This window comes from Nesoenas mayeri, assembly GCF_963082525.1.
Source record: "Nesoenas mayeri genome assembly, chromosome: 11".
NCBI classification, from domain to species: domain Eukaryota; kingdom Metazoa; phylum Chordata; class Aves; order Columbiformes; family Columbidae; genus Nesoenas; species Nesoenas mayeri.
Genome location: NC_137563.1, coordinates 2,389,558 through 2,414,604, shown reverse-complemented (window position 1 = coordinate 2,414,604; position 25,047 = coordinate 2,389,558). Strand labels below are relative to the sequence as shown.

Here is a 25,047-nt window from a genome sequence, read left to right as displayed (position 1 = left end):
AGAGAAGGCTCCAAGGAGACCTTATAGCAGCCTTTCAGTACTTAGAAGAGGCCTATGAGAAAGATGGGGACAGGCTTTTTAGTAGGGCCTGTTGCAATAGGACAAGGGGTAATGATTTTAAACTAAAAGAGGGGAGATTCAGGCTGGACATAAGGGAGACATTTTTTTTACAACGAGGATGGTACAACACTGGCCCAGGTTGCCAAGAGAGGTGGTGGATGAACCATCCCTGGAGACATCCCAGGCCGGGCTGGACGGGGCTCTGAGCAACCTGAGCTGGTGAAGATGTCCCTGCTCATGGCCGGGCAGTTGGATTAGATGAACTTTAAAGGTCCCTTCCAAACCAAGCTATTCTATGACAACAAAGTAAATGACACATTATGTCTTTTAACTTGGGGATAATGCTCTTGTAAAGCTAACTTTATACTGAGTGAAGATCTCAGCATGTGCTACACCTGTATGCTCAAAGAATGTGCCGTTCTGTAAAATCTTCGTCAGCCATTCTGGTTCATATCTGCCTGTCAGGAATATCCCTTCATCAGGGAATAACTTACCTTGCAACCACATGTGGGCCAGCACTTCTATACTGTAGCTCACTGTGAACTCACTGCTCAGAGGAGACAAGTCCATGGGAGTCTGAGTCTCTTCGTTAAGCAGTTACATTTGGAACTGACGTGATACTTTTCCTAGTTCCATGATAGTTTTCTTACTTTTCCTATCAGAGCCATTACCCAAATACGTGAGCAGCAGCATACTTTGAGTATTTAGTACAAAATATAGTTATTTTCTAGAAATAAATTAACCAAGACTTGAAAGTGGACATAACTATCAAAGTATATTATGTATTACATACAGTATTAGAACTAGAAGAAACTAATGTCTGGTTTTAAGTGAACTTCAGTAATTTCGTAATGTCAGCATATGAAAAGCCCAAATAGTCTGTATTAAGTACTAACTTCTTAGAAACAAATAGCATTGGCTATAGTGAGAAACAAAAGATCAAGTGAATTATACTGATAATCTGGAATGTTTGTTTCAAGAAACGTATTTTTGTGTGTGTATTTGGCTACTTGACTCAGGAAGTGAGGGTGGTACTTCTTGATTTCCTCCCTCTTTTACTCATATGTGATGTTTTCCTGTCTTGTGATAGGTTTTGCTGAATGCTCAGAAACATTGTTAGACAACAATGTCCCTTGACTTTGATAGTGGAGCTCTACAAACTCAACATGAAGATGAAGACTATGACCAAGAGGATTATGCAAGAGAACAAGAGGTGAAAAAGAGCAAATTATTTCATCTGAAGGCTTGTGTATCTACTCTCTTTCACTTGAGAATTTGGTTAGCTTAGGAAAAAAAAGAGGAACAATTATAATAATAACTTTAAAATTCCAATTATAAGTTACCTATTTAAGTCTCTAGAAAAATACATTCAAACATTTTGGGGTTGGGTTTTTTTGAGTTGAAATACTTCAGATGTTTCTGTTCTTGTTGTTTCATAACGAAAATTGGTAAAATGTGCAGAAAAATAGTTGTTCAACTTGGAAATATGCTGTTGCAAACACTGTAGGAAATCTGATGTGTATTCCAAAACTTTCTACCCAGATGAAGAATGTTGTGCTTGTGTAGGATAACAAGTAATGAATTAACTGTGGGGTTATTACAGTGTGTGAGATAGCGCATAAATGACATTCAAAATTCAGAGTGTGAGGGGAACATCCTGTTAACCCAGAGAAGAGAAGGCTCAGGGGGAAATCTCCTAAATGTGTATGAACACCTGAAGGGAGGATGTAGCGACAATGGAGCCAAGTTCTTTTTAGTGGTGCCCAGTGACAGGACAAGAGGCAACAACCACGAGCAAAGAACAAAGCAGCCTCTTTGGAATAAATTAGTAGTAATCCTTGTAGGTCGTACATGTTTGAACTGGGGCAAGGTGGGATTCACAAAACTGTACGTGGTGTAGATATTTCAGTGGGATGTGACTTTTAGTTTGCATTCTTTTGAAAAGCATATAATGAATGTGGTTTGTTCTGTTTCAGTTGCAACAGCTATTGACAGACCTTCCCCATGATATGCTGGAGGACAGTGGAGACCAGCTCTCCAGCTCTTCGGACTGTAGCATTCAGGAGACTGAGGAGCAGTAAGGCATTTTGCATCATTTTTTATGTTGTGCTTTTGAGAAGAGAGCAAAATCCCAGCTGCTGAGATGTGTAAAAGCAATCTAAGTAAAAGGGGAGCTGTAGTGCAGTTTGCAGTATGGTTTGTGTTCTATTGGAAACAAACTAGATGTGGCTTTATTTAATTATGAGATCATTTGTTTTATTTACTGAAGTTGTAAGTACAGAGTTAAGCTGCTTGTCTTTCTCTAGATCACATGAGCCTGGAAAGCATGATGGAAGGTGGAACAATCATCCATTGATAAGTGATCCTCAAAATGTAAGCTTATATGAGTATCGATATAATTAGTAGGAACTGCTTATTCATAAGATCATGCTAAATATTACTGAAATTCCTGAGAGAAATACTTTTCATGTAGGTGACATGTTTTGCTATTTGTTTGAAGTGTTTCTAACTCAAGTAAACCCAGAAAAAAGTGGGAGGAAATCTGAGTTTTGAGAGATGACTTTTAAACCTTGTATCAATTCATAGGGCTATGAGCAAGGACAAAATCTGTACCTTGAACAATTCTTATGTGACCAGCAAAATGATCATGTTGAAAAACATGGAAAGAATTGGAATGGTCTACAAGCTGATGAAGAGAAGAAACATTTATATGATGATAAAGAAGATTACTGTGGCCAGAATGGTCAAGAGGCTCCTGATGATCTGTATCTTGGTAGAGATGGGTTTAATGCTCCAAGCTGCTACCAACAGAATGTGTATCATCTTCCTGAAAACTTCAGGCCCTACACAAATGGCCATAAACCAGAATTTAACAATCAGCAAAGTAAAATAATAAGTTTTCCAGATGCTCCAAAGGAACACCTTAAGGTATTTCAGAAGCTGATGCATTTTTCTGTCTCTTTTGGAAAATTTTCACAGGTTTTAACTATTGGTAGTTAATATTTCTAAATGCTTTCGGTCCCTGGAGAGTTTAAACAATGATGGGAGACCTCTGTAGTCTATTTTGTATGTTAAAGCAACAAAGTGTTAAATAACTGGATTTCCATATGTGCATGTTGATGGCGTTTGTGTGGGGGTTTGGTGGTGGTGTGTGGTCCCCTCTTTTCCCCTCTTCTCAGCTAGGTAGAATTCCATGAAATAGAATGAATGTGATTCACTTAAGCGTGTGCTTACTCTATTGAAATTGACATTTCACCGCTTTCCTAAAGTGGAAGCTTTCACGAAAATTTCTGTCACACATAAATGGTGTGCTGGGTTGGAGCCTGAAAGTGAAGAGCTACTAGAGCTTTTCTTAATGTCAGTCTGTAAAATGAAAAACATTTTAAGTGAGCAAGACTACAGTTGTAGTTCTAATTTATTTCCTCTTATGTATACGTTGTCACAACAGCAATTTGTTGCATCTGATGCTGTCGGTGGTCAATTACCAGAATCTTACAAAGTGACTTATAAACCATACCAAAATGGCATTCATCAAAAAATTCCAGTAATGCAAGAAGGAACCAGAAGAAATGAAGTATTTGAAGATGTGCAACATGAATTCTTGGGCAATGATGAAAGTAAGTGTTTACTGTTTAGACTTGCAATAAGCATGTGTGAAAAGTCTGATGGAAATCAGCAACAGAAAACCTGTTAATTTTGGTATATTTTCAATAAGAGGGCAACTAAAAGTAGATATATGATCAGGTAATCTGAATCAAACATGGATTAAAAAATGATGCAATTTTGTGAACCAACAGTGAATTTGGCACTGTATCAAAATAGTATCTTGGGGCAGGAATTGTTTATGGCCATGACTTCCTTGGTTAGTTGACCGCACTGACTTGTCTGTGTGCTATTTGAAATCTGACAGATTCTTCAGAAAATATGCAGATTCTTCAACTTCAAGTTTTAAATAAAGCAAGAGAGAGACAACTGGAAGAACTTAATGAAAAGCTGGAAAAGAGTGCACAGCAGATTAGGTATTTGAATCATCAGCTTTCAATGGTCCAAGGTAAGATGGTTTTGTACGGATCTCTAATTCTTCCATTTTTATTCACATATAGCAAATTTTATTCTGAAACTTTGGTTTAAGTAGTGTCTCTGCAGGTATTGATCATATTTCTAAGTTTGATTTGGGATTATGTGGACCTAACTCTGTCCCTCAATGTTGTTTTAAAGAAAATTCTCTGGATTGGTGCCTCACTGCATAATTGTCTTAACTTTTACTGCATTCTCAAGACCACTGTTGTATTCCAGAGTCCCTGTGTGCCAAGTATTAAAAATGTTCAGGAAAGTGAGAAATTTGCCCAAGTAGTGCATTAAAACTGAAAGAAAAACCAAAAAAACCCCAAACCAAACCTCAACAGGAGAAATGCACATCTATTAAACTTGGGGTTTTTTTGTGCTGTTTGGTTTAACATGCTATTTCATGGGCTGTATGTGAGAGAAGCTCTTCCAAAAAGATCAAAGCTGTAGTAGAGACTGGTGGTTGTTTGGGTCTCCCCTTTCTTCTTATAGGAACAGACAAAAAGAAGAGTCATGGGTTTAGAGAATTAGAGAATATAATTTTTAGAATTCAAAAGAAGCAAAGGAGAGAAAAAACTTCAGCTGTCTTTTGAGGTCCCTTCCAGTCCCAAACATACTGTGATTTTGCTGTGTCTTGGCTGTTCCTCCAGGGGAAATATTTTGTTTCTCCCTTTAAATGGTATAAGGAATAATGGTAGTTCCTAGTGCTGACAGAATGGGGCTTGTTTCCAGTGGAGTTCTGAAGGTACAATATCTCAGAGTGCTTCCAGCTACCGGAGGGAGAAAGTTGTTACTGAATAGAGACTGGTTTTGTTCTGGCTTCTGCTTGTTGTCCACAGTATAAGACAGAGGGCTCCTAGTAAATGGGTCTGTAGAGCAGAGATACTGAACAGTGGTGTACTGTGAAGTTGTTGGGTGGCTGGCCATGTTTCTCACACAAGTATTATGTCTCTCTCTGAAGATGAAAAGGATGGTTTGGCTGTTAGTCTTCGCGAGGCTCAAAAACTCTATCAGAATGGAAAGGAACGGGAAGTGCATCTTGAAGGCCAAATAAAGGCCCTGGAAACTCAAATACAGACTCTTACTGCCAATGAGGAGCAGGTACTATAAATATCTTCTTATTGTAGAAGATCTCTGCAGTTCTATTTGTGGTGCATTAGTGTTAAACATAAATGCTAGTGTCTTGAAACACTGTTTGTGATCATTGCAGAAGCTGGATATATGATGAATGAATAGGATGCATTGGTGGAAGGTAGTTTGTATTTAAATCCAGCCATTATCTGAGCACTTTCAGCAAGCCTTGCGTAACAAAAACAAACAAAAAACCCAAACAAACAAACCCAAACTGAACTGACATACAGAAAATGGGAGCAAAAGTCAAATATATGTAACTGGGACCTATTCTACTACTGTTCCTACAGATACTGAAGCAATCCAAAGTGGCAGAGGTTGCCATGGAAAGTATGCAGAAGCAGCTGTTAGAACTACAAAGATCAGATGCCCTTCAGCGAGCCAGGGAACAACACGAGGCCATTATTTCAGCACTCAAGCAGAAGTATGAAAAGCAAATATTATCATTAGAGCAGAAACTTGATACTACAAAATCTGCACTCCGAGAACAGGTGAGGAATTATTTTAGGATGCCGAGCATTGTACTGGAGAGGCTGTAGAGCTCCCCTTGTTTTCTAAACTGTGCTGCTTGACTAATAATTCTAATAACTCCTCCTGCAAGCTACAAAGCAAATGGAAAGGAAATCCTACAGAAGTCTCAGTATTATGAAGCCTATGTGGTATGTTTTTATAAACATCTCCAGGCAGTTGTGAGCTGAAACTGCGAGTTTGTATGTAGCAGATGCAGAGGAAGCAGGAAAGCATTGCCTTAGTTTCTCTCCTGAGCTTTCATTCTGTGCACACTCCTTTTGAAAGAGTACCAGCAAATAAATCTAAGAACTAATTAAGAAATTATGTGGTATTTTTTGATGCAGAAAGCCCCTGCTTACTAAAGTCTATAATGAAGCTTCAGTCATAAAACGATAAGGATTTCTAACCACTGAACAGTCACTTTATTTCAGAAGTATGGATTTGAAAGGAGGGAGGGAGGGGAAAAAAGGATGGCTTTAAGATGGGGTTTGATATGGGTTGTGTCATATGGTTATAAAGCTTATTAAGATTATTCTACCTGAATTGTCATAAGAGTCCATTACATGATAAGAAATATTCTCTAATAGTCTAGGCAGGCCTTAATAAATTGTCCTCTTTTTTCACATAAAGGAAATAGAATTAAATTTCTTTAATTCTAGATCTGTAATTATTTTCTCAAATAGAAAATAAATGGGTTTTATGTTTGAAAAGGTAACTAGCGCTTGCTTGTAAACAAGAGTGTGCTGCCTAATTTGTCTCTTAGTACCACAGCAAAACTTAAACAGCTTTATCTCTACTGCAAAAGAAGCTTTTGTGGTATTAAGTTTGGGGTATATAGAGAGAGCTCCTGTTTTTGAGAGAAAATAGAAAAGTCAAAAGGCATAAAGACAAAGTACTGTGCCTCCCAGGTCTGTGTAGGTAAGTGGAAGCAATGGCATATGAAGGTCTCCTTTGTATATCATGTAAAAATAAAAAGTACAGTTCCTCTTTTATGAAGCGTTGGAAGTTGCTAGCTTGGCTTAAGCTCAGTTAAAATAAACTAAACTGAGTTACACTCAGGCTTAATATAAATAATGTGGAGGCTTGATTTTTCTGCGGTGGACTACTAGATGAGGCTAATTACAGGGGTTAATCTGATGTACTGAAAACTAACTGCTCTAGGAAATACAGAACCGTTCACATCCATGTATGTTTATGTGTGAGCATACTTACTGTCTCCTAGTGCAAACGTGGCTTTGAGGCTGTAGGAGATGACTTGTCAGCCAAGGACAGCGTTTGATCCATGGTTCATCTAGCTGGCCTTTGCCCCTTTACACCTGATTCTTTTTCTCCTGTGACTTGTATGCATTGACTCTTTCTGTATCTGAAACTCTCCTAGATGGCTAGATGTTTATAACATGAATAATCTCTCTTCCTAGAAAGAACTTTGCAAAAATCTAGAAGAGCATGTTAAGCAACTTCAAAAGATGCTGGAAGAAACCAAATGTGAAAAAACTGAAATAATAAATCGGCTGACAAGAAGCCTAGAAGAAAGCCAAAAGCAATGTGCAAATCTACTGCAAACAGGTCAGCCTTATACTCAAAATTTATCTTGCCTTGCAGAAGTGGCTCAATTTTTTAGAGTGAAAAAACTGTACACCCTTGTTCCTGTTGAAATGGAATCGATATCAAGCTGAATGTGTACTAGACCATTTCCTGTGCTGTGCATTAGTCAGATTTAAGTGAAGTTTAGTCAAGTCTAGAGTGGAGTTTAAAAACTAATAAAAATAAAATAAACACACACCCCAAACCAACAAACCAACCAACCAAAAAAACCCACCAGAATCCTGAACAAAAAATGATTAAACTATTTTTGTATGCATTTTGTGCTGCGTATGTGTAAACTCAGTTTTGGATTAAATAATGGCCTTTTGGAGCAAGCTGCTTATTTTTGTGTTAGGCATTTGACTTGAATTGCCATTTCAAATTCAGATCTCAAAAAGAATAGTTCTTGGAGAGTTATATCAGCAGGCATCACATGTGAAATATTCTGCTCTTCGTCTATTTGATTTGTGCCTACCTTTACACATTGAAATCTTTTAATAGTAATGTACGTCTTTTCATAGAATCCAAACTTCTTAACTACACAAAATGTCTGTCTTCTTGGATCCTAAATTTAAGAGCATGTTCTGTCTGAGAACTGTGGTAGTCTGCAAGAAAAATCTCTTTAAGAGAGTGCTAAATGTTAGGATAGAGGAGAATTAAAACTTTATTGGATCTGTATTATGTGGTGAATAAATAACAATAAATGTGATAAGATATTTAAAGACTACAATTGTCAGCTGAAGAAATGCCATGATTTTTCTCAGCTGTATTCATCAAATGCCTTAAAGTGGTAATAAATTGGCAAACTGATAAACCTTTCACGTGGGCATAAGGGAAGGTGCCCTGGTTTCCAAGATGGTCCTGTTCCTGCTGAACATCTGGCACAATCACACAATGTCATTTTCTGCTTCTAATGAGCTACAAGGAAAGAGAACATCTGCACATCTTGCTCCCCGTGGTATTTATTTTATAGCTATCATTAAGAATTCTCAAAAAACTAAGCCACAGTAATTCCCAAACTTTAAAACATACTGCAGTTTAAATTGGAGACCTGTAGTAACCTCCACCTGCTCAATTCAGGCAGAAATATTCCTGCCTTTGTTATTTGTATCTTTTATTAGTGAGATCGAGGAAATATAGAGAGAGTAATGCCTATTACCAGAATCAACATGATGATTTTTAACAGTGATTTCTTTCAGATTGCTTAGTCTTTCTTGCATATTTATGACTTGGTCTTTCTCTCCCTTTTCTTCCCGCAATAGGCTCGATGCAGGAGACAAATCAGTTGCGGTTTCAATTGCAACAAGCTCAGTCTGCGCACATGATAAGCAATAACATGAACAAGGCTTTGCAGGTTAATTAATTTTATTAAATATTTTACCACTTTGATTTTTAGGGGAATGGGCATTATAGCTCAGATGTTAGTCGTTTAAACTCTTTGTTGGGGAAACGAGCATGTTTCCTCAGTAAAGGACTACTTGCTACTTCATCTAGTGTTGCGTGCTTCTTTTTTAATTAAAACAGAGTTGGGCGTATGTATGATATACACATGTCTAACCTGATAATGGAAAAAGAAGAATGTAAATTCTATGTGTTGGGAATCTCTTAACTTAATTAAGCTATAGGAACAGTTGAAGATATTATATTCTAAAATTTCCCTTTTGCTCACAAAAGGGAATGCTAGAGAGCTCTCTGCAAAATATGAATGGAAGTCAGTGTTTCCAGTTCAGTTCATATATTTGACTTAAATGATCCTGGAAATCATTAATTCTAATAAGTAGGACTGTCTTCCCAGCTATGTACGTCTGTTATCATCCATTTTACTACACAAGGGCAGCAGGAAAGAAGTAAGAGCAAAAGAAATAATGCTTAACTTCATTTATGAACTGTAATAAGAACAATAGAATATACTGAACAACAGAAAATATTCTTTAACTAATTTGGAGTTGTAAGATAAGCTTTGCTAGATGTATCAAAAATTATAGTATAAATAAATCGAATGCTACATGATTCAAGTAAGTACCGCTAAAAACAACTAAATTTAGAAAGGAGAGCTCTATATATTTGTGTTCTTTGGAAGAGTTATCATAGGCCTAATGTGCTTGCTTGGAGTTTCCCTGCTCAGTGTAATGTTTTTTTTCTGTCACTTAAGGAAGAAGTAATGGAACTGAAGGAAGAAATAGCTTTGTATGAATCTGCTGCCAAGCTTGGAGTGTTTCTGAATGATGCAGGTGGAGAGCTGCATACAAACCTGAGTGATTCCTATGTAGACTTGGGAATTAAAAATATGTCTGGGAAGAAACCAAGGTTCTGCAGGTATTGAGTGATTCTTGTTAAAAGAAAAATCTAAAATCCTCAAGAAATTTAACAAGTGATGTGTAAAACTTGGTCTTACTGGATCAACCTTTAGTTTGATAGATATTTGAAATACTGCTTGTATTGTGAGCTAATCTGGGAAACAGGAAGCTGGACTAATGCCATAAATTGGATGCCTAATTGCTGCTTAATAAATCTTCAGATTTTATAGGATCTCTGTTGCTGTTCCTTGAATTGTATGGATTGTATGCATGGATACCATTTTCCTTAAAGATTCCCTTAAAGCTGTCTTTTTAAAGCAACCAGTTGAGTTGTCTCAAAATACCTCACATGTGAGAGTGAAGTTCTGGGGGAAACAGCTGAATGGACGAGTTTTCTGTACATTAATTACAACATAATGAAAAAGCGTATGGCATTTGTATTCATGTTCTCTCATTCTTTTTACTCCTTAGACATGTGTATTTCTGGTAGCATTAGTTGCTCTTTGCTACTGCTGGCTTTCAGATAAATGTGGTTTGTTGTGTCTTCCTTACTAGTGCAATACAGAACAGAGACATGGAAAAAGAGCTCTCTAAAGATGAAATTATTGTAGAATTAAAAGCTGAGCTGGAACGTTTATTGAGCAGTAATAAAATGAAGAGAAACCAGATTACTCAATTACAACATGATCTTAAAGATTGCCAGAAGACATCAGAGGAATACAAGCAGTTGTTGAAAGCAGAAAAAGCATCGAAAGAGTCAGAGGTTTGTTCTTTTACGCTTTTTTAAAAGTCAAGTTGCACTGGATTTTAGTGAACCAAATCAACATTTAAACTTTATGCAAACGGATCAAAGTTTTACTCACAGCTGTGTGCTCATAGCAACTAAGTAAATCTGTCTTTTGGTCTTAAGGAAAGTATTGTCACTCGATGATACCTTGGTTTGTATCTTTGAAAAACAAACTAGCCGAACTTGGGCAGCATGTGCCTTACTAGGTGAGGTCCGACATGACGGCTCACTAAATTAAAAGCACTTAATGGCCACTATGCTTTTTTTCAGAACTAAATTTCATTGAAGAAAGTAGGTTTTCTTTAGCCAAAAAGATCTTGTAATTTCTCTAAGAAAGCTGATAGTATCATTAGGTTATACAAATGGAACACTAAACACATTGCCTTCAGAGGGCCTTCACTATGTAACTTGATCAACAAGGAATCTCTTTATTGCATCTCTCTTCACCCATTATTAACTTCCCTCTATAAACTGATCAGACTTGTACCATCTGCTCTTGTAATCTTGTGACCTGGTTGTGGGGTAGGAATATAATATCCTTGAGAAGCGTGCGCTCTGTTGGGTGATAGTAGTCACTCAGCTTGCAAACAAGACATTGAGTGTGTGCTGCTGTAAACCTTGATACTATGAGTTCCAAGAATTCATCTAGAATAACAGTGATACTGTTATACCTTGCACTGCAGCAATTTCCTTTTTTTTTTTTCTTTTTTTCATTTTTTCTAAGTAAAACTTTATATTTGATAGCTTTAACTGTTTTTTTAAAAAGAGTCAACCTCTAGGTCATGTATATCATGAAAGATATCATCTTGATTTTGTTTTTCAGCCTGTCACAAATCTGAAGGATACTTCGGTGGCCAGTTCTTCAGTTTCGGATAATCTTAAGGAAGAAGTTCTAAGGCTCAGAAAGGCTAATGAGACTTTGCTACACGAAGTTGAGGTGAGACAGAGATGCTGCTTATCCCTACAAAAAAACCCTGTGCTAAAACTTGCAACTAAAACCAGTTCTTTACAACCCGCTTACTATAATACTTGACTCATTTGCCCAGAACCATGCTTCCACTATTGAAGAACTGAAGGAAAATGAAGAAAAACTGAAAAGCTTAAATCAAGATCTCTGTTGTCAAATGAGAAAGATGGTTCAGGATTTTGATCAGGATAAACAAGAAGCCATTAACAGGTAAGTCTGTTAATTCCGTCTAGTTCCATTCGTGAACTTTGAGTCTGCATGTATGATCTTGTACCAGCTCTCTGGTACAAGGGGAGCTCAACATTAGAAAGCTAGTTTCTTATTTAAAGAAAAGTTGAACCCTGTTTAAAAGCGGGGGGGAAAAAAAAAACTAGCACGTTTTTTCCTTTCTTGAAATCATAGGTGGGAAAGAACTTATCAGCAACATCATGAGGATACAAAAGCACATTTTGAGAAAGACCTGATGGAGAGATACGCTGCAGAAAAACAGCAGCTTATTCAAACTTATGAAGAGGTGATCTCGCAGTTAAAGTAAGACTTACCTTCATTTTTTTCCACTTTTACTGAAACTTTCGCATTTCTCGTCTGGCCCTCAGTGCTGGTTACACTTTTCGTAAAACAGACTTGCTGTCCTGGGGGTGTAAAGACTAATTGATTATAAATAATCTGTCCTGTGAAGGGCAAACATAGAGGAGCTGAACAGAGAGATGACTTCAGTGAAGGAATGTTACATTGGAGTCTGTGAGGAGAAGGACACCTTGGAAGCTACTTTGAGGCAGAAATTTGAGCAAGAGCAGCAGCTGAAGGAAGAGAAGGTACTAGTAGAAATACCTATCAACCATATCATTTCGGACTGTTTAAGATATAATATCCGTAAGCGTATTTAACTTTGTAATTGTTTGGGAAAGATATTTGGAAGAGATGCAGCTGTATCAGACCTGATAATATACGTGACCTATTACACAGTATCACAGTATGTTTGGGATTGGAAGGGACCTCAAAAGATCATCTAGTCCAATCCCCCTGCTGGAGCAGGAACGCCTAGGTGAGGTTGTACAGGAATGTGTCCAGGTGGGTCTTGAATGTCTCCAGAGAAGGAGACTCCACAACCCCCCTGGGCAGCCTGTTCCAGTGTCTGTCACCCTTACTGAGAAGAAGTTTTTTCTCAAATTTAAGTGGAACCTCTTGTGTTCCAGCTTGATCCCATTGCCCCTTGTCCAATCATTGTTTGCCAACGAGAAGAGCCTGGCTCCATCCTCATGGCACTCACCCTATTGGTTGTTAAATCAATGTGCTGTTGTGTCCTGGGGTTTAAAATATTGTAGAAGTAACCCTTTCCAATAGCTATTAATTTTTACATAGTCTGCTTTCATTATTTTGACTCTCGAGGACTGCTTGGTCAGCAGTGTGACATTTTACATTCTTGAGAAATTTTCCAAAAACTGAATGACAATACAAGCTTTCTTCTCCCTATGTAAAACTGATCTGAAAACACTGTGTTTTTGTCAGGTCGTAATTAATTTAGCCTATGTTGCTTAGAATCTTTGCTCCTCTGAAGAAATCTATATGAAATGACTAAATTAGATGAACTGTCTTGCTAAGGAAGTACAGTAAAGAGGTGCAGCTCAAAGGATGGTCAGAATAAAGCTGCTGCTTGATAAGAAGACTTACTTTAGAGCGATAGCCTATAATAACCTCTGATATCACACCTTAAGATTCCACTCTCAAAAGGAGGTGTTTTATCAGTCAGATCAGTGCACAGGCCCTAGAGAGTTAATCATGCTTCTTATGCATTCTCAGCACTTTGTACCAGAGCAGTTCATTATGCCTTGGAGTATACTTTGTTTTTCTGTTATTCCTAGCTCAAGAAACAGCTACTAGAAGAAAAAGAAGATTCTCTGAACCTTCTGAGGGCTGAGCTTGAACAGAAACACAGCAGTTCTATGTTAGCAGCAAAGAAGAAGTGGCTGGAAGAAAAAGAACGGCAGGTTGAAGAGGAAGTTGCATTAGCCAAAGTTCACTGGGAAAAGGAGGAAAAAGAGGTGCGGAACTTAGATCGTGGGTTTCTTTTGTTGTTGTTGGTTTGTTTATATTCGGAAGGAGAACTTGTATGGAGATAGACTAATGTATTGTTAGTCTGCCATTTGAAGTGGCTTTTAAGGATCTATAATTTTAGCAGCCTCTGAAGAAGTCAGTAGGTATTAAACATGCTTAAGATTTCGGGGGAAAAAAACCCGCCAAAAAACAAACCCACAAACCTAAACCTTGCAAAGTAATGTGCAGAATGTCCTGTATGTCACAGCTGGTAATATGCTGGAGTTTTCCACCCTGATCCCTGGGTGAGTGGTTACATTTCATTGTTTAATTCAGTTATCATATAGAAGTACTTTGTGTATCTTATTCCACAGAAAAAAACTGTGGTGGGGAAGAAAAACTAGCTCATTCTTTACCAAACTATGCTCTCTGACCATGGTTTTGCTTTTCTACTATTAGGGACGATTATTAGTTTAAACAGCTCTATTTGTTAAATACCAATTAAATTCTAGCTATTTTGACACCGGGAAGATTGTCTTAAAAATATTTCGTTCCTTAGAATAAAGAACAAGTCTTTGCAAAAATAGAAAGAGAATGGCAAAGAAGGCTGGAAGAAAGGACAAGAACTGCAGTTGAGTGTAATGACTGCAGCAGCCAAACGGACCGGGTGACAGTTGTGGATGAAGCTTCAACTAAAGAGTTAGAAGGGGTTGTTGAAGACCAGAGGCTGCAGGTCCAGATGGCTCTGAAAGAAAATATGACCTCTGAAGAGGCCTTAAAAGAATTTGAAATAGAACTGGAAAATAAATACTGTAAAAATCTTTCTAGCCAGGTAACCAATAATTGTTCTGTCTGTCCAGAGCCTGTGAAACTGCTGTATGCAACTAAGTCACCTAAAAAAGTGCCCCTTCCACTTTCTATTAAACTCAGTAGTTGATATCTGTCATATTAGAAATATATTTAGAAAAAAAGGTTCTGCAGAAGCTGTAGCATGTAGTTTGATGATTTTTTTTTTTAGCTGTTTATTTTTTGCACAGTTGAACGAGTTCTGCAGGACTTTTGAAAATAACCGAGCAAAACTGACTTAAAGTTTATCTCATTTTATTAAGAAAAATAAATTGAATAGTCACCATTTTGGTAACATTTTTTTTTGCATCAAGAAATGCATGAGATGCTGCTGGTCTGATTCTTTCCATTTCTGTAAATATAGGTAATCCAAACTGAAGTCTATTCTTTCACTCTTGCATGGCAGTAAGAATAAAAATGCATTCAGTGGTGGTGACTGAAGTAGGTTGTTTTTATCTGCTTGTAGGTAGAGGCAGCTTTAACCCAAGCTCGTGCCAAGTGGCTCCAAGAATTAACAGACCTCAAAGAGTACAAAGTAAATCTAAAGATAGAACAAGAAAAATGGGAAAAAGAACACAAAGAGACTACAGCAAAGCAGGTAGCCCAAAATACTTGTATATCTGTATTGATAAGCAGTTCAGTCTTCCAAATCGCATATGTTACTGAGGAATGAATACAGATGTAGGTGGGGAATCATTAAGGAAAGGTGTTTCTAGTGTACTCTGGTTCTGATCCATTTTTTTTGCCTATATAGGATTCTATTTAAAATAATCTAAAAATCATCTCCAATAGACTGATAATGACCCAGGGTTATATTTTGTGTATGTATATATTTATAATGACTCTTATGTGTTCACCAGTTAGCTCTAGTTCTCTCAGCTGCTGAAGAGAAATGGAAAAGAGAATATGAGAATACAGAGAAATCCGGACCAAGAATGAAAGAACTTGAAGAAAAGGTAATTTCTCTCAAGAAGGAATTGGAGCTGAAGAACGAAGAATTCCCTGCAGCTATCAAAGCAGAACTAGCAAAAGCTCGTGCTCAGTGGAACAAAGAAAAGCAAGAAGAAATCCTGCAGATACAAGAGCAAAATGAGCGAGATTACCGATCGTTCTTAGATGAGCATAGAAACAGAATTAAAGAGGTACTTGCGATAGCAAAGGAGGATCTTGCAAAGCAGAAGAATGACCTCTCCGTTCAGAAAGAGGCAGAAATGAAGATGTTACTAGACCAAAAGCAGCGGGAATGGGAGGCTCAGGAAAGACAGAAACTGCAGGATGCAATTAATCAGTATGAGGAGAAGAGCCTGGTTGAGCTTGAGTATTTGTTGAGTGAAATCCATGAGGAACTAGTCAAGGGCACACATAATAAGCCTTCTTGCAAGGACAAGGGTCTTGATGCTCCTGCTCAATTGAATCGCCAATGCAAAGACAAACTGAAGGCTTACTTACAGAAGGCCTACAGAACCACAGTTCACGCTATTCTGGAAAAGGAAGAGCGAGAATGGAAAGAGGTAATATTTCTGTGAATTGTAACTGCCAACCAGAAAAGGGAACTGAGAAGTTGTATGCATACCTGTATTCTCTCAATATAAAATATCTATGTAATCCTGAAAATCAGAGAAGCCAATATGTGAGTTCATTGATAGGAACCGTGTTTTAAAACTGTAAAAGAGGACTAAGTGTAGCATTAGCAAGTGAAAAGGGGAAGGATGGGTGCAGCTTTGACACCTTTGGTCTTTAAAAAAGAGAGAACCAGGTTAGGAGTATCATTCTTTAATGCCAAGATTCATAAATTAAGGAGATGAATCCACCATCTGAAGTTTGGGAGCCTGTTGAAAGCTCCTTGTGCCCTCTGAGGTGGGTTCTGTCATTAAGGCTCATCTTAGTTATTTTTTGTAGCTGTTTTTTTTCTTTGGGAAATTTGGCAGTTTGCGTTGGTGATTGGACAGTGATTGTGGATCATGTTACTTTTTTTTCCCCACTTGTGATGCAAATAACGATGAAAACAGGAAACCCTTTTTGCACATTATCCGTAGTATTTTGTATTGCTTAACTCTATTGTGGCTCTAGGAAATCCTTTTCAACATGTCTGCCCAAGTGAGGAAAGAGATCCTTCCCTCTTCTAGAGGAGTTTGAGGCAAAGTAGAATTCTGCACAAAAGCTTCTGTTTCTCTTCTTCTGGCAGATTTGACTTTTGCAATGCTTATGCTTGTAAGTTTTTTATTAAGGGGAGCATCCCAATGGAAATGCCATTTCCAGCCGGCGTTTGGCAGCTGGGGAGTTAGCCAAGAACAGGACAGAGAAAGAAGCTGTCTTGCTTTCAAGAAAAAGCAGGATGTGGGGGGAAATGAGTATGAAGTGATTTCTCGTTACAATATTATCCAGTTTTTTAGTGCTAATATGTTTCTATTCAGAAGTGATTTTTTTTCTTATCGTGAGTTATTTTCATGCTGGTAAAGAAAATCTAGGTTTTTATCCTATGCCTGATGCATCTTCTGTAACAGATATGTATGCCTCTTGGTGAACCATTTTTAATATGCCTTTGAACTTCAAAACATAGATGGGCTTGCACTACCTTGTCTAGTGAAGTCTTTGAATCTCTTAGTAATATCTTATGCTACCATAATAACAATAAAGGAGCTACATCCTTCCAGCTGCCTTTCCCATCCCCTACAACCCACATTTGTGCAGAAACTCTAAAGGCATCTAGTCCCTTTTCTGCTGGGTATGCTTTTTAAAAACCAAGTGAGTTTCAACTATTCAAAGACACTTTATAGTTCTGCAATGTTATGGACTACTGATGTTTCCAAAATAAAACTCAAGATAATGCTGTTTCAGTGAATTATGCTAAGAAGAAACTTCTAAATGCTAGAATACACATTTTCTTCCCAATTTGATTGCTATCAGCAATTCTACTGCAGGTTTCAAGCACCTGTGTTACAATTACTAAAACTACTTGGTGGCCAGGGTTGCTTGTTTTTATGCATGAATACTGTTTATCTACATTAAGTGTGGAACACTTTTTATTGCTAGGTGTTGGGTTTTCAGGAAGTGTTTTTCATTTGCAGAAATATGAAGAACTACTGAGTAATGTAAATAAAGCAGCATACTCTTGCCTGCAATGTGGTGAAGGAGTTACTGGGGACGTGGCAAGGCCTCCTCTGTGCAGTGTTGGACTCCAAGTGGAAGCACAAAGCGGGCTAAGGAGATGGCCACCTTTGCAGGAAACTGGAACAGACCAAGGTATTGGGTTTGTTTTTAACCTGGAAAATTGTGTATCATTAATTTAAACTTGTTAGTAGCAGTCTTTAACAGTCTGTCATATTGATGACTCTAATGTATAGCTAGTTAACTAGTGAATCTTTGGGTGATAGAGGAAGATGCAGTTCTTCTGACCGTAAGGTTATTTAATGTTGCAGTAGCTTGTACTATGCTAAAGTCACAAACTGTGTAAAAAATGCTACAGGTCTGCAGCTTACTTATTTAGTTCTAGACTTTGAGGTTTAATTTTATTAAATGCTAGTAGTTCTCTGCTCTTTAAAGCTGTGCTTCAGGAGTAAAGAAATAGCTGCCATATCTGCTCTAGATGTAAATATTCTTGGGGGGTTGTGCACATATGAACATGAATACTTTAGGCATATAACAGCTCATAAGCAAGTCCATATTGATCGTGATGAGCAGAGTATGGTCTGAAGTATATATTGTAAAAGGATAATACTAAACCAGAGCTTTGAAGATGGAATTATACCACTTGCTCTTGACATTAGCTAAAGATGAGAAATTCTACATTCATGTAACAGATATTGTGTCAAGAATTATGCTTCATCTGGCATGGTAGTGTTTCTGATTCTTTAGATTAAGAATGCAGTTGAAAAAATGCAAATCCTCAGGTGATGTTTTGCTTTTTTTCTTTCCCATTCCTGCCTTCCTTCCCCCCCATATATAGTTTAGTCCTGTAGCTTGTCCCAAAGCTGTCACATGTGCTATGGCAAAGCTGGAGGCAGCGTAGCTGGGGGAAAAACTTTATGGGAGGCACAGAAACCTCTCTGGGATTTTCTGTTTAGTTTGAGTTCTTATGCAACCAAAAAATATAAAGGAAGAAAATGCAAGAGAGTTTGGCTTTATGCCTATAGAGTGGCTGGAATTCCTTCAACACCAAAATAACAAGCCATCTATTAAACACAAAACAATACAAGCAGCGCAGCTCTTGTGTCTCTAGAGCTCCCTGCCCTGGCTATAGAGAGGAGCCACTGCTCTCCTGGAAGTAGCCCAGTCTTTGTGAATCTCTTAACTTAACCAGACTCAGCCGCATGTGGAGCTTCCCAGCTGGGTGAGTCTCCTTCAGTGAACTCCAAAGACTCTGCTGCCATTTGGGCTTTTTAAAAATGATAATAAAAAATCAACCTCCAAGTCTCATATCACTGACTGAAGAATCAAATCATCACTGATGGAAGTGAATTGAGGCTGTGAGGACTCAACAGATGCTGCTGCACCTTCTGTATAAGGGTTCCAGCCTCTTGTGATTATTTTAGACTAATATCTTACACGCTTTCCTAAGTAGAACACTGGAAATAGTAAGGTTGGTTAATTCCTTTTTTTTAGTCCCATGGTCAATGTGTAACTTCTAGCAATTACCATTGCAGGTCAGAAATATACAAAAAGGACCCTTGGTTCTCAGGAAGATTTTTGCTGTGCACAGTGCCAGGAGCTTGAAAAAAGAGAGATTGTGTGCCAGAACTTGAAAAGAGAGGTGGAGATAGCCTATAAACACCTTCAGCTTACTGTGAGGGAACATGCAGCTAAGTCAGAGCAAATCCAAGGTTAGGATTGTTAGTCACCTAAAGAAGAGTTTGAATGACTCCGCCTTGCTGGCTGCCTGAGTCTCTTTCGTCTGTTGCATCATATAGTTTTCAGTGGATGGAGTGGGTGTGTGTGCACACTTAAAAGAACAAACCAACCCCCCCCAACAAAACAAACACAAACCAACCTCTCCCCCATGATCCTAAGAAACTCCCCTACCCTCTCGGCTTTAAACATTACATATTGCTTTAATACTCATTCATGTGTGTCAGGAAAAGAATAGAGGAAAACTGAATGTTACAGGTGCTCTTTGAATATATGTATATGTGGATCCTGTTGCCTATGAGGGTTACACAGATAATGCACGCGTGTGCATGTACACACACATAAACGTATATAAGTCAAGGAGGTCTTTAGCCCTCTCCTTTGGGGCTGTATTGCTACTTTGCACACACTCATATCTGCATAGTGGGAGTATAGAGACCAGATTGGCCCCAAATGTTACTTGTTTCCTCTTGGCACCAGTAGTAGCAAACCACTGACCAGTTTTCCTGTGCCTTCCTGCATTAATAGCAGTAAACCTTGAAGTAGGATGTAAGTAGGCTTTACTTAGCCTATGCCTTTTAAATCAAGATGTCTTTTTTCCTTTGTGTCACTTTCAAATGAGAAATACAGGACAGATGACTGAGAGAAGGTCTCTGGTTTTAAATCTTTCTTTCCTGTGTGGTGATGGTCTCTACCAATGACGGATATGAAATATCCACTTTGTTTTTGGAAGAATCACTGAAAGGAGGCTTCTGCCTGTAGTATGGAAATAAGACTTTTCCGAAGCTATTCCTAGCGGAAAAAAAGATGGTGCGAAGTAACTTGGTTGAGATTCTGTTGTTGTAAGAGACTGCTGCTGATTCAGTAGTGGTGTAATCCAGTATTCTTGTTTAATACACACCCTACTGGCTGTGTGGTAGTGTTTTGTGATTGCCTTCTTTTTGCTGCCCAACATCTTTATTTTTGGCATTCTTAATATCCTTATCACTTCCTGCGGACAGACTGATAGTGCCTGCTGGTAAAACCTTTCTGAGACTTGGCCATCCATTTCGTCAATTGCAATATCATCTGACTTGATATTGATACCTGCATTTATTGTGGAGGCTGTTTTATCATGTACATCTGTTGTTCTTTCAGAATAACGTACTCTGTCCTTTATTACATTATTGAACTTGGTAGAAGTCTCTGGATGTAGTACATAGTAAAATCTGGGCTAATGAGGATGAAAAATCTTTGGCATATCAAACCCCTTTGCTATACCTGTAACTATTCCTGCAGCTGGGTCTCCCTGTATGGGCCTTGCGTGTAGGCTGTTCACTCAGAGAAAGTTGCATTCATTCATCTGTCTTTGATAGCAACAAGAATTCCTTTTGTCTAGATTTATTTCTGAGAGCATTTGTAGGAGGGATACCTGATCTGCTTTGTTCCTGTGCTCAAGAACCTTTTCTTTCTTACTTGAGCATAATGTTCCATATGGAGCGCAGTTCCCATTCAGTTGTTATCTGAGGAGCTCTATCCCCTTATTCAGCTGTACTGAAGTCAGCAGATCTTTGTTTTAAGGAGCAGAACAAAGAGAATGACGTTTTCTCTGAAGGAAGACAGTGGTGATTTGAATAAGAGGATCGTTCTCCCTGCAGTGTTTTAATCAGTTGAAGCTGCACACAGTAGTGTTTATTATAGGGCATTTATTTTAGGCTTTCCTTAGAGCATGGCAGGAATTGGACTTGCTGAAGGCTCTGGCTAAGGAGAGGTCTCAGACTGCATCCTGAGGGTCAGGAACTCTGCAGGATGGTTTGAGCATGGCTCGGTGGAACGTCACTGTGGCTATCATAAGCAGGTTTGGCAAACGGTCAGCTTGGGGAGAGCAGATGTGGGGTGGTAGGTTGTATCCAGTGACTAAATAGTTTTACTTGCCAAAGACAGTGGTTTGTATGTGTTGTGGTGGGTTTTTCATGTGTGTGGTGTTTGGTTTTGTTTTGGTTTTGTGTTCTTTTTTTTAAATGAAGTCTCAATTGCCTGCTCAGTGAGGAGGAATAAAGTGCTGTATGTTTTTAAGGGAAAGGTTTTCGCCAGCTTGCACATACATGAGCAAGGCCAGATGGCTTACTTTGCATAATAGCTTTTCTGTGCTCATTTGTTGACAACCATATAGCATGTAAACTTAACTAATAAATAGATTTTAACGTTCTTTAACTTTCAGGAGATGGCCCACATGTGGACTATCTGTATGCCATGATCAACAGTCTTGGTTATCAGCTTGAAGTCCTTTGCTTTGGGCTTTTTCAGCTCCACTGTCTTCTCATTCTCTGTGGTGGCTTCTCAGTACCATTGAGCAGAGTTCAACGTGCAAGTCCAGCCTTTCTCTGTAATACTGGTTTTTGGTCATTAAAAAAACTTGCAAACCAAAAATAAAAAAAACCAAACCAAACAACAACCAACAAGTTTTATCTTTTATTTCTCTGCCCCAAAGAAGGCACAGTTGCTAGCCCAATGTTAATAATTCTTTTCCTGTGTTATAACCCTTGTTATTTATTCTCTGCCCCCCTGTCCTGAGATACCAGGTATACATATAGAAAAAGAAGTTTTGCCTCCAGCACAGTGTTAGTAATGGCATATGAAGGCTTTAAGCTTATTTAATTACTGTAGGACATGACTTTTATATTCAGGCTTCACTGAAGTGTAGTGTGGTCGATTCCTATGTGCCTGTTAGTGTGACAGCTCTACACTTGCTGATGACTCTTTGTGACATTGAGCTCTTATACCAGAGACAGCAGTTTATATGTAATAACTTCTGTTGAACCCAGCTTGAATTTAGAGAAGTGCACTGAATGGTTCATGCTTTTGGTTTTTTTTTAATAGGAAATGAGAAGGCTTCAGAAGCTCTAATTGCAGAAAGCTCTCAGATGAAGACTAAACTGAAAGACCTGGGAACACCACCAAGGTATTTACAAATTTTAAACAAGGCAATTCTTTTTTTTGTAAGATATAAGCTGCTTTTCTGGTTCAGTATGACTTATGTGCATTTCAGGTCACTGTCAAAGGGAGGCGTCTCAAAACCTTGTCCATCCTGTGACTCTGTGAAAGGGCTGGAAGAAATGCGTGCTCAGTACATAAAAGCTGTGAGCAAGATTAAGTGTAAGTACTAAAGTCTTAGCTAAAAAGTTAGGAGAGCAAAATAATTTACTTTGTCACTTCCTTCTCCTTCAGCCAATTTGCACAGGAATCTGACAGCTAAATTGCATGAGAAGTAGATTTTTTCCTTCTTACTAGAGTGAATGTGAGAAATGGAATTGTCACCGTAATCTTAGAGAAGATTAATTGCTTTGTTGCACTCTGTCTTTTAAAGTGGTAAAATGTATATTGAGAACTGTTCTTGTTTCTTCAGCAAACAATCCACCTACCCTGCAGCTTCTCCTGAGGGAGAACCTGCTTTTCTCTTGTGCTTTATCTTGCCTTCTGGCTTAATCAGCAACTTTCTGGCTGAGGAGAGAGGGTTAATTGTAGCACCAGGTTGTCTGGAGTGCAGCAGGTCCTCAAACGCCAGCTGCGCTGCCACAAAGGATTCTTAGACCTGCATTTTACCAGCTAACGTTCCTCCCAAATCCCTGTGCATAGTGTTTTCTATTGCTGAAGATGCAGAATTGGACAACTCAGTTCCTGTATGTTGCTTCATATCAACCTGCTCTGGTCTTGAGGGGCATTTATCCAGTAGGCAACACTTGGCACAAGGATTTGAGTGGAATGTTGACAGGTAAATCCAGGCTTTTGCTGACTTGCACCAGGTCCGTCAGACATTCCCAGTTTGTGGCGTTTGGCTTTTTTTTTCCTTCTGGGGGAAAAGTGATACTAATGAAGTGTGTTTGTAGGTGATATGCTGCGTTATATCCGTGAAAGTAAGGAACGAGCCGCTGAAATGATCAAAGCGGAGGTTTTAAAAGAGCGCCAAGAAACTGCACGGAAAATGCGCAAATACTATTTGACGTGCCTTCAACAGCTTCTTACTGATAATGGGAAACATGAAGGGTAAGTTCAAGTACGTTTGGAAATTGCTGTTGGTTTTGAAAGAGGCGTGTAGATGTTAAACTGGTGTTTCAGTGTTGGAGCAAATGGTGTATGACCTGAAGTCTTGCGAGTCATACTGTTCTCACTGACATTACCTTGGAGGAAAAGGCAGAGTTGAAAAGGAGCTGCTCTTTAACTGTTTTTTTTTTGTGTGTTCTGCAATTCTTGGCAGAGCTGAAAAGAAAATAATGAATGCTGCCAGTAAGCTTGCTACAATGGCTAAAGGACTAGAAACGCCTCTTCGACATGTTCCCCAAAGCAAATCTACCCACCCAGGTACGTTGGGTTCTATAGTTGTTCTCTTACTGATCATAACTGGTGTAATGCATGCAGTAATGAAAATGCCGATGGAAAGTGAGTTCTATTTATTTACAAGCTCATTAATGGAGATGTAAATATAAGGTGCTTATTTTGACAGTGCTTACAATTCCTTTTTAAAAAAGCAAATAAAACCCCACAACAAACCCACAAACAAAAAACATAAAACAACAAACCAAACCAAACAGAACAACAACAACAAAAAAACAAACGAAAACCCAAAACAACCCCCCAAAAAACCACAAAAGAACCTAGTTTTTCTTCCAGCATTAACATTTCTGTTAATTAATCTATTTCCTTCCCTTCTCTCCTAGCTCTGCTATTAGATTCTGATCTACCGTGTGGAGCTGTGTGCTCAAAAAGAGATGGCATGCTTCAGACTAGGTCAAACCATACGGAAGGCAAATCATATGGCAAAAGCGTTATTGAAAAAGCCAATGCTAAAGTTGTACAGAGGTGTGTACCACTTGACTTGAGACAGCAGTTTGATGCAGTGCGGACTGAAACACGCCATATGCTTCATGAAACACAGACTTCAAATATTCAAAATGGAAATAATTCTAAAAATCGGAATGGTGCTTCAAGAGATGCTCTGTCAGAGCTTTTTCCGAAGGAAGATAGAAGAGGAGAAAAATGTGGCCCCACTGTAAATGTAGACAAAGAACTCTTGTGTGCTGCTAGTAATATAGCACCTTCGTCTGCTTTTCAGGTAACATTAGAAAATGTGCATGCACCCAGCTTTACAAATGGCCATACCACCCCTGGGCCAACTCATCACGTGCTTAAGAGCAAGAATGAAAGCGTGGTCTTGAAAGAGGATAAATCTATCCAGTCGTGTAGAAAATGGAAAAGTAAATCTAAAAGAGCTCGAGAATTTGGTTTTCAAGAAGCTCCAGAGAAGGATGAAGGGAGCGGCAGTGAATGGAGTTCTGTGAGCGGCAGCCTGCACCTGCATGGCAGCGATAGGCTTCTCGTGTACCCTGAACGAAAGGGCAGCGCTCACGTGCAGGCACAGCCTGCGTGCTGTCAAGAGTTTCCTCACATCACGTTACTTTCCCCTGCGGATGAAGGTGCTGTTACTTCTTGGACAGATGTTAGTAACGACAAGATTCTCAGCACAAAGAGCAGCACTAAAACTTCCAGTCGAGGCCAGCTGATGACAAACCCAGAGGATGCTTCATTCCTGACCTCCAACAAATCAAACTCGGTCACACAACTTGGTGTAGCACCAGGTTCAAAGGGAGGAAAATGCTGCAACAAATGCTCGGAAAAAAACAACGCGGGAACCCCGCTCTCTTCAGCAAGATAGTGGTTTTGATAGGTTTTTCTAACTTGAACCAATACCAGCGATTCCTCATTTGAAGGAAAAAAAGACAACTTGATATTTAAATAAAAGCATGAGGATTAGGGAAAACCTGTTCTGCTATGGCCGTTTCATGATCAACGTGACACAATTTGAGTGTTACGTGAAGCAATCCCATAAAGTTACTTGAAATATATTAATAGAGACTTTTGTTTACCTTTGTAATAACTTTCATAAT

The 25,047-nt window shown here is 38.6% G+C and overlaps 1 protein-coding gene across 1 annotated transcript; it reads left to right on the top strand.

Annotated features, from left to right (window-relative positions):
* Positions 1–1,165: 1,165 nt before the first annotated feature.
* CEP152 (centrosomal protein 152) lies at positions 1,166–24,815 on the top strand (the record flags this gene model as incomplete). The annotated part of the gene is made up of 27 exons (XM_080351198.1): positions 1,166–1,273; positions 2,037–2,137; positions 2,367–2,433; positions 2,647–2,988; positions 3,509–3,677; positions 3,971–4,111; positions 5,087–5,226; positions 5,547–5,747; positions 7,185–7,332; positions 8,613–8,704; positions 9,503–9,666; positions 10,203–10,410; positions 11,258–11,371; positions 11,481–11,611; positions 11,804–11,932; positions 12,081–12,216; positions 13,264–13,443; positions 13,995–14,267; positions 14,748–14,879; positions 15,142–15,792; positions 17,350–17,524; positions 18,910–19,101; positions 21,986–22,067; positions 22,155–22,261; positions 22,993–23,149; positions 23,361–23,464; positions 23,821–24,815. The coding sequence occupies exons 1-27, from the start codon at positions 1,187–1,189 to the stop codon at positions 24,813–24,815; spliced, it is 5,418 nt and encodes a 1,805-aa protein (XP_080207324.1). The 5' UTR covers positions 1,166–1,186.
* Between the last annotated feature and the right edge of the window lie 232 nt (positions 24,816–25,047).